General features: G+C 34.9%; 1 protein-coding gene across 3 annotated transcripts; it reads left to right on the forward strand.

Moving 5' to 3' along the window:
• Positions 1–5,663: 5,663 nt before the first annotated feature.
• LOC133293606 (transmembrane 9 superfamily member 11-like) lies at positions 5,664–8,149 on the forward strand. 3 transcript variants are annotated; one of them, XM_061492198.1, is made up of 2 exons: positions 5,664–5,746; positions 5,933–8,149. In XM_061492198.1, exon 2 carries the CDS (start codon positions 5,951–5,953, stop codon positions 7,943–7,945), a length of 1,995 nt encoding a protein of 664 aa, XP_061348182.1. In that variant the 5' UTR covers positions 5,664–5,746; positions 5,933–5,950; the 3' UTR covers positions 7,946–8,149. The 3 variants fall into 3 exon arrangements, with proteins under 3 accessions (XP_061348182.1, XP_061348181.1, XP_061348183.1); XM_061492197.1 differs by having other exon boundaries at positions 5,679–5,751; XM_061492199.1 differs by lacking the exon at positions 5,664–5,746 and having other exon boundaries at positions 5,827–6,100; positions 6,185–8,149.
• Positions 8,150–9,810: the final 1,661 nt, after the last annotated feature.

The following is a 9,810-nucleotide window of genomic DNA, read 5'->3' on the forward strand; positions in this document are numbered from 1 at the left end:
CATGTAAAGGGAAATAAAAAATGAGATAGATGCAGTAATAAATGAAGAAGAAGGACCTTGGTTCTCAAAGGGTGTTGCTAGAGCTGTTTCAAGTGTCTGATCACTTATTTGCTAAAGATCTCATCTTGCTTCCTCTTTGATCGGAAAGAGGTAACCGGGTCCGTGACTAATGTTTAAAAAAATGAAAAATAGAATGAGAGTGAATGAGGGAAAAGGAAAAAGATGGGGTTTGAGTGAAGTATCGGAGCTGAGAAAGGCGCGAGGGAAAATAAAGATGCCATCTTAGAATTTGGTATTACTAAGAGTAATTGAAATAGGGGAGGAACTGAAAAGTTTCCCACCTATAAAGTTTAAGTTTTGAATTTGAATAATTCCCACCTATTCAGTTCAAATTTCGAAAATTTAACAAGTAATAGGCTTAACTATTTTCCATGTAGAAAGTAGTGGGATATTAATCATTGCTGTTGGCCACCAAATAATTTGAATTTGAAAATTGAATTATTTTGAAATTTATTTTTGAACTAATTTATTAAAATGAAAAAAATTACTAAAAGAGGAAACATTTCAAATTCTTTGAAATGTGAACACAAAGCTGAGAATGAAGGAGAGAGCGACATGTCAGCAAGCTTTCCAAAGTTTGGTTCTCCTTTCTATATAGTAAGATTCCTAAATCTGATTTTAATTTTTGTAAATATAAATTTGTAAAATTTCAGATACTAACGACACAAATTCTTGCAAAAAATAATTATTTATTATTATTTTGTTAATCTGAGTGTAATAAATAAAAGTCCATCTCTGAGAAATACTAAAAGAAGCCGAGTCAAACTTTGTAATTTTTGAATGATCACAAGACAAGCTAAAATATAGCGATATATTTTGGAATGACCACAGGACAAGCTAAAGTATAGCGATGTATTTTGGAATGATCACAGAATAAATATAGAAATCTATTACATGCTGGTATAAAATGCTAATAGTTAGAAGTAGCAAAATGGGCGGCCAACCACGCCAAACAAACAGGTTTTTTTCTCGTGCATCGCACGGATAATACTCTAGTTTAAAAGCAAAAGGTAGCAAACTAGTCAAAGAGCCCAAAAAGGTGTCAAGTGCTCTAGTAGAATATTTAACAGTTAACATCACATTATACTTCTTAATTAGCTATTAAAGTTTTTCTTTCCTTTTTTCATTTTGGTAAGCAAAATTTAATTTAATTTTTTTTTGGATATAAAGGAAATAAACAAACAAACAAAATCAGGATAAGCCTGAAGACATATCTCCGATCTATGATGCACCGACAGTGACACGAGACATGTGACACGACAAGACACGCCGACACGTAAATTCTAAAAAATGTCATATTCTGACATGTTGGGACACGTTTTGATATTAAATAATATTTTCAATATATATAATATAATTTATATTTAATACATATAACAACCCATAATAAGTCATATAACCAATCAAATTTTCAAATTTTATAACATAAATATAAACAAAAATAATTTTTCGTACATTGTTAATTTTTCATGTCAAATTTCATAACAGGAAAAAATTGGTTTAGAAATTATTTTTTCATGTTTAGTTAATAAAATAAAATTTAGCTTTAAAAAAAAAGGTGACGGATGCATGTCGGAACGTTGATCGCGTGTTGGAAAAAGTTGACTGCGTGTCGGAAAAACGTGTTGGAACGTGTCGGAGAGTTGACCAAATATCCTAAAATGTTGACCGCATGTCGGAAGGTGTCGGAGCGTGTCGGTGTCCGACACGCAACTTTTAAAAACTAAGCATGTTCGTGCTTCGCTGTCTCAGATCATCCTGGGAGAAGCAGCACCAGAAGATCTTTTTTCATAGCCTCCAAACAGGTAGGAGGGACACTATCTAACAAGGAAAGGCTTCAATCAGAGGGAGAAACTAGAGAAGCCAAAATGTGTACAACACCATTCCCCTCCCTATGAACATGAGAAATGGAAGTACACCAGTCCTTTCTCCGGCAATTCTAGCTTGCATATTCAGGAAATTCTGTGGGGTAAAAAAAAAATTCATACTATCTAGGGAAGATAATATTCTAACAGTCTATATATAGACAAATTTTAAAAACTTTCCAAAATTTTCATGTGTATAAAAATTAATAAGAATGAAACTTCGAAAATTGTAGTTAAAGCGGCAAATTTATGTTATTTTACTTTGGGTTTAATATCTCTTATATTGTAAGAGATAAAATTATCTATTATATTGCTGAGCAGATAAAGAGTTGACTTCTTCAAGATTGGACTGTCAGATGTAAGCATACTAGGAGGGAGAATAATGGTTGTGCTCATTGGATTGCTACTAATCCTTATGAAGGAGATAGTAACTTCTTTGTTTTCTCTTATCCCCTTCCTCATCTTAGGGAGCTCCTTTTAGAGGATTCTTCCAACTTTAGGGCTTTGGCCTCTGTTCCTTGATTTTTCTTGTGTTTTCTGGGGTTTTGCCTCTCTTTGTTTACAAAAAAAAAAGTATATAGGGTCTATTTTTTTCTCTCTTCTCTTCACATGACTCCTCATGGGCCGCCCCATACACTTTTATGTATTTGTAGGAAATAATTTTTATCTCCTAAACATAAAAAAAACAAATCCTATTACTTTCATTCTAAATTTAAATATGATCTATGATTTTTTGTTAATGATTGAGTAAAGTCTCTTTTGTGTCCCTAACAAAAAATACGGTTTCCACTTTCGTCCTTTACAAAAAAAAGTCAAATTTTGGTCCATGTAAAATTTTAGTTTTTTGAAAATATGGTCCCTCATAAATTCAATAAAGATATAATTTAATCCCTAAAAAAGACTAATATGAATTTTTTTTAGGGGTAGGATATTGTAACAACCAAGTAGGGTTACTACCAATGTTACTACCAATCAATCTCACCGTCAGATTGAGTTTTTGATCGGACGGTCCTGATTTAATCCTTATATAGTCCTCTCTCCTCCCTTGTCTCTCTTCCCTTTGTCTCTCTTCCATTCTCTCTCTGACTATATTCTCTCTCGCGCCGCCACCATCAGGTCACTCATCAGGTCTATAGTCACTCTATTAAGGGGCAAAACATGGAATTGGACATAAGAACAACATTACCAACCCCAAACTTCTAAGAAATTTGACTATATAATATATATCAGCATACTTTCTTGTTCAAAGTTAGAGTCATGGCTTGTTTACTGTCGATGAATCGTCATGGAATATGCCCACGAGTTGAGTATACGATGTGCCCAGCGGCTTATATATACTTTTTTCATGATCTGCTTTTGCTTCCGGTGATGCTTTGTTCTATTTATTAATTATCAATTGCCTCGTTCTAATCTATCCTACTATACGCCATCCATTGATTGTTAATAACTTAATAATTACAGTTGGGAGATGGGCGCACAACTCAGAGGGATTAACGGCGACGGCGAGGCGATAGAGTGCAGCAGCGCGACGTCGGCTATGAGCAGCGGCAGCGGAAGAGAGTATAGTCAGAGAGAGAATGAGGGGAGAGAAGGGAAGAATGAGGGCTATATAAGGATCAAATCAGGATCGTCAGATCAAAAATCCAATCTAACGGTGAGATTAATTGGTAGTAACCCTACTTGGTTGTTACAATATCCTACCCTTTTTTTTAATGAACGAAAGTGGAAACTATGTTTTTTGATAGGAATCCAAAAGAGATTTTACTCTTAATAATTTTAAGTAGACAGATGCCTCACTTGCTCTTCCACCATCCCAACAACAATATTATTAATATTTTCCCGACTAAAATACCATTTTTTTTAAATTATATATATATATATATATATATATATATATATGGAGAAGAATTCGTTTACAAACTTTTATTACAAATTACACTAAGTATGATTGGTCATACATTTTTGATTGAAGTATGACCGGTCATACTCAGTGTAGTTTGTAAGAGTTTGTAATTTTTTTTTTTTGTATATATAACATTCCTCTATATGTGGTAGGATCCTTTGACACCAGTGTCAAATTTCAAATTTGACACCTCATCTGAGAGCCGTTAGATTAAAAACGATCATCGGTGTCACATGCTTACAAGTCAGAGTCGTTGATCTTTTTTAATCTAACGGCTCTCAGATGAGGTGTCAAATTTAAAATTTGACACTGGTGTCAAAGGATCCATATATATATATATATATATATATATATATATATATATATATATAGAAAATTATACTCTTATGTTATATGAGATTCATCTCTCATGTTACACTAACACAAAAAGATGTGCCTTTCTTTTTCTTCTTTTTTTAAAAATTGATGGGCCCCACTTTATTTATCTCACAACATAAGATAACTTCCCAGAGAAGTAAAGTCATATATTTATATATATATATATATACACCTCTCACTAGAGGTAGCAAAGCGGGCTGCCCGCCCCGCCCCGCCTTTGAAGGTGGGCTAGATATCTTAGCCTGCCAAGCCCGTGACATTTTACACTAAAAATTAAAAAAAAAAAATTAGCCCGGGCGGGCTGGCGGGCAGCGGGTTTGAAAAAATCAGTCTGCCCCGCCCCGTTTGGCGGGCAGGGCGGGCCGGCCTGGCGGGCTCGACCCATTTTGCCAGCTCTACCTCTCACATAAGCCAACAATGGTTTCACAAATGAAAAATTTAAAGATAAAATTCATTACACATACAATCAAAATAAGTTTAGGTTGGCATCGGTGTTGGTGAAGGTGTAACTAGAGCCGGCAAAACGGGCTCGGCTCGGCGGGTCAATCCATCCAACCCGCCAAACGAGGCAGGGTGGCTGAGTTTTTCAACTCATCTCAAAAGCGGGGCGGGCTCATTTTTTGGCGGATTGATGGCGAGCATAGGCGAACCGAGGCAGGTCAGTGTAAAATAGGTTCGGCCTGGTGGGCCAACCTACCCAACCCGCCAAACGGGGCAGGGCAAGTTGAGTTTTTCAGCCGACTTTCAAAAGCGGAACGAGATGAGAGCGGGGTGACTCATTTTTTGACTGGTTGATGGCGGGGCGGGCCACCCACTTTGCCACCTCTAAGTATAACACAACTCTAAATATTTATGGGAGGAATGTTAAGAGACTTGGTTGGTGGGTTAGCGTAAAACTCGAATTAGTCAATTGGAATATAGAATTAAAAGATCACCGATTTAATTAATGGGTCATTGATTTAATTATTTGAATTAAATATATATATATATAATAAATATAAAATTATAAGAATTATAACTAATAAATAAAGTTGATTTAGTTATAAGTATTATAAATTATAACTTACATATGGTTTAAATTTAAATTCTATTGGTGGTATTTTTAAAGTATTTTATCCAAAATTCCATATATAATATTTTTTAAAAAAAAAATCGGTGTGGATTTAACACTGATTGAACTTGGTTGAGAACTGATTTACTAATTTTATATCAAATCAAATAAATAATCGATATAATACTTAAATCAAACTGATTGAGGATGCGGTTTAAGAGTAAATCGCCCGTCGGTCGATTTTTATAACATTGGTTTGTCCGTGACTAATACATTTAAGCAATATAAGGGTATTTCTGTCATTTCATTAACTCTCCGGCAGCGCAGTAATCAGCTCCTAAAGAAACTGAAACAAAATCAAAACCAACCATGTATCTATATATACACACACATACATAATATGCATGTATGTGCTATCGAAGGTTGAAGAAGATCTCACTCCTTTCGTGAGCTCAAACTCAATTCTCACTCGCGTCTCCTTTGCATGAGGTCAGGTCAGTGAAATTAAATAAAAGAAAACACTTTTTCTTTGCTTCTTTTCTGTTTTGTGAAGTAGTTTTTATCTAGCCTTTGCATCTCTCTGAATCTGAAACCAGAAAAGCATACATTTGTTAAGAGTTTTCTTTTTCTTTTTATCTGATTATTTTCACTCATTTCCGTATCTGGGTATTTCAGATCTGACACGAATTCCTCATGAATCTTCCAAAGATGGAATCTTGTGACCAATTTGGGTTGTGGGTCTTGGTTTTCTGCTTGATATTTCAAATTCAATCCGGTTATGGGTTCTACCTTCCGGGGAGTTATCCCCACAAGCATGATGTAACGGATGAGTTGTGGGTGAAGGTGAATTCCCTTACTTCCATTGACACAGAGATGCCCTTTAGCTATTACAGTTTACCTTTTTGCAAGCCTGAGGGTGGTGTCAAGGACAGTGCTGAGAATCTCGGGGAGCTTCTCATGGGGGATAGGATAGAGAATTCACCTTACAGGTTTAGGATGTACACCAATGAGTCTGAGATGTTCTTGTGCCGGGTCGAATCGTTGTCCGGGGATCAGTTCAAGATCTTGAAGGAGAGGATTGATGAGATGTATCAGGTTAATTTGATACTTGATAATTTACCTGCTATTAGGTTCACTCAGAAAGAGGGGTACTTTTTAAGATGGACAGGGTACCCTGTTGGTATTAAGATTCAGGATGTGTATTATCTGTTTAACCATCTCAAGTTCAATGTTCTCATCCATAAGTATGAGGAGACCAATGTGGCTCGTGTTATGGGGACCGGTGATGGTGCAGAAGTGATCCCAATTGGCAAGGAGGGATCTTCTGATAAGCCTGGATACATGGTTGTTGGGTTTGAGGTTGTTCCTTGCAGTATTATGCATAATGCTGATTCTGTGAAAAATTTGAAGATGTATGACAAATATCCATCACCGATCAAATGCGATCCGTCCACTGTGGCAATGCCTATCAAAGAAGGGCAGCCGGTTGTTTTCACCTATGAGGTCACCTTTGAGGAGAGTGACATCAAATGGCCATCTAGATGGGATGCATACTTAAAGATGGAGGGAGCTAAAGTACATTGGTTCTCTATCCTTAATTCACTTATGGTAATCACTTTTCTCGCTGGTATTGTTCTTGTGATCTTCCTGAGGACTGTTAGGAGGGATCTGACCCGTTATGAGGAGCTTGATAAGGAGGCTCAAGCACAGATGAATGAAGAGTTATCTGGTTGGAAGCTTGTTGTAGGAGATGTTTTCCGCGCTCCATCGAATCCTGCTTTGTTGTGTGTAATGGTTGGGGATGGGGTTCAGATTCTTGGGATGTCTGTTGTTACAATATTGTTTGCTGCACTTGGATTCATGTCACCAGCCTCTCGCGGAACACTTATCACAGGCATGCTGTTTTTCTATATGATACTTGGTATTGCTGCTGGTTATGTTGCTGTTCGGTTATGGAGGACAATTGGTTGTGGTGATCAGAAGGGTTGGGTTTCGGTCGCGTGGAAGGCTGCATGTTTCTTTCCCGGCATTTCCTTTTTGATCCTTACAACCTTGAACTTCCTATTGTGGGGAAGCCACAGCACAGGAGCCATTCCATTTTCGCTCTTTGTAATACTAATATTGCTTTGGTTCTGCATTTCAGTACCTCTTACCCTTGTTGGTGGTTGCTTTGGAGCTAAGGCACCTCACATTGAGTATCCAGTTCGAACCAATCAAATTCCGCGAGAAATTCCCCACCAGAAGTACCCATCATGGCTGTTAGTTCTGGGTGCTGGCACACTTCCATTTGGTACCCTTTTCATTGAGCTCTTCTTTATCATGTCCAGCATTTGGATGGGTCGTGTTTACTACGTCTTTGGGTTTCTCTTCATTGTTTTGATCCTTCTTGTGGTGGTTTGTGCCGAGGTATCTCTAGTTCTAACCTACATGCACCTTTGTGTGGAGGATTGGAAATGGTGGTGGAAATCTTTCTTTGCCTCAGGTTCTGTTGCCATATACATCTTTTTGTACTCCATAAACTATCTTGTATTTGATCTCAAGAGTTTGAGTGGTCCTGTATCTGCAACTCTTTACTTGGGATACTCACTCTTCATGGTTCTAGCGATCATGCTGTCTACTGGTACAGTTGGGTTCCTCTCTTCATTCTGGTTCGTGCATTACTTGTTCTCTTCTGTCAAGTTGGATTGAAGACTTGATACAGCTAAAAAATTAGCTCTACAGGGAACAGTTTTTATCAAGAGGAAATGTTCAATATATATCTTAGTATATTTCAGTTTATTATGTTAGGGAACGTAGTAAATTTTATTACATAGATTTTGTCCAGTTTTACTCAACTCATTGTGAGATATAAATTCGTTGCATGTTATAATTAATAATTGATACTAAGTTTCTTTGGCATTCAGAAGCATACACTATTGTTTGTAGTTAAAATGGTTGATGTTGGGGAATGTAATTCAGATCTTTATAGCCTCACCCGCAAAAATTACAAATTCATTTTATTCATACGGTTGATCTGCCTTTTAATTACCATTTAACTTGTTTCACAAAGCTACTTTGTTCTAAGAGGACCAAGACAAAACCCTCGGGTCCCAAAAAATAAAGGTTGTTTTATACACGATATTTGTAGTAGTTGCATTTTTTGGTTATAATTGTTTTTCGGCCAGCTCTTATGGGCAGCTTCCTAATGAGAATTTTTTTTTTTTAATATTATGAAGAGTGATTACAAGTAACAAGCTGCATTTAACACGTTGGGGAGATCTCTCTGCACTGGTGGACCTGTCATGCGAAATATTCTTATCACATGATAAACCTTGTTGATATCATAGTCATGGTTTGTGGTTCAGCACCATTATTGGCTCACTTCTTTTGTTTAACTGCACCTGTGGGTGGCAAATTTACCATAACTGAAAGTTTGAACTTATTTTGATGAATGCCTGCTCAGTACTAGCACTGAAAAATAAAATAAAGTAAAATAAAACTCTAATTTTCATGTAGTCAATGTATCTATGGGTAGTTTTTTGAACTATTTTGTTTTTTAATAGATTACATTGTCTAATTAATTCAAATGTTTTAATAATTTCATCAGTTGTAATACAATGGAGGTTATACTTATAACTTATTTCTTCTTATAATTTCTTATGATCATTTTTTTTCTTGTTGGATCAAAATTAAATCAACGGTTCTTATTTAATGTTATTTTGTAATGTTGATTTGATTTTGATCCAATGATAAAAAAAATAATTTATAAAAGGTTATAAGAGAAAATATATTATAAGTATAACTTTTTCCTTATAATAATAATATCCTTTTTTAGGTTTGATAAATACATTGTGTTATGTTTCAAGTGATATACCAAATATAGTTCACAAGTGATATCCCTACTTTGTCGGACAAAAATAATTACTACTTTTTGTCTTATCAACGAAACAAAATAATTTAGTAACATTTGATTACCATTTTAATGAACTGTTTTATAAAAGTAAAATAATTTAACTAATTTTGGAATATTTGTATCGTGAATTTGTTTTTATCATTTTTCAGATATATTTTATGATTTTACACGCAAGAGCAAAATTTAGGATATTAATTATCAAATAATTAAAAGGAAAAAGCAAATAAAGTCTGAAAATCCAATCTACAAAAGAAATAAAAGGAAACAGTTTAATATTTTTCATTTTCTTTAAGGGGAAAAATATGTATACTTTTAAAAGATATAACTTTATGTCATTTTAGATTCTAACCGTTGATTTCCATCAATTAACGGTTAGGATTTATTGGGTCAAATTTATTAATTAATTAGTAATTCGTAATAAAAATTTATTAATTAATTAATAATTTGTAATAAAATTCAATAATTCCTAATTGTTGATTGACGAAAATCAACGGTTAAGATCTAAAATGACACAAAATTATATCAGTTAAAAGTACAAACATTTTCTCCCTTACTGTCTATATTTGGATTGCGCAGAGAAACAAAGTTCAAATTAAACAAATTATAAAGAATCACATAAATTTATTTGAGAAAAAGGACAATTTTATTTTTTCTTTCTAAT

This window comes from Gastrolobium bilobum, unplaced genomic scaffold (genome assembly GCF_033153095.1).
Source record: "Gastrolobium bilobum isolate Gb01-03AN ecotype WA unplaced genomic scaffold, APGP_CSIRO_Gbil_v1 utg8500, whole genome shotgun sequence".
In the NCBI taxonomy this organism is placed as follows: Eukaryota; Viridiplantae; Streptophyta; class Magnoliopsida; order Fabales; family Fabaceae; genus Gastrolobium; species Gastrolobium bilobum.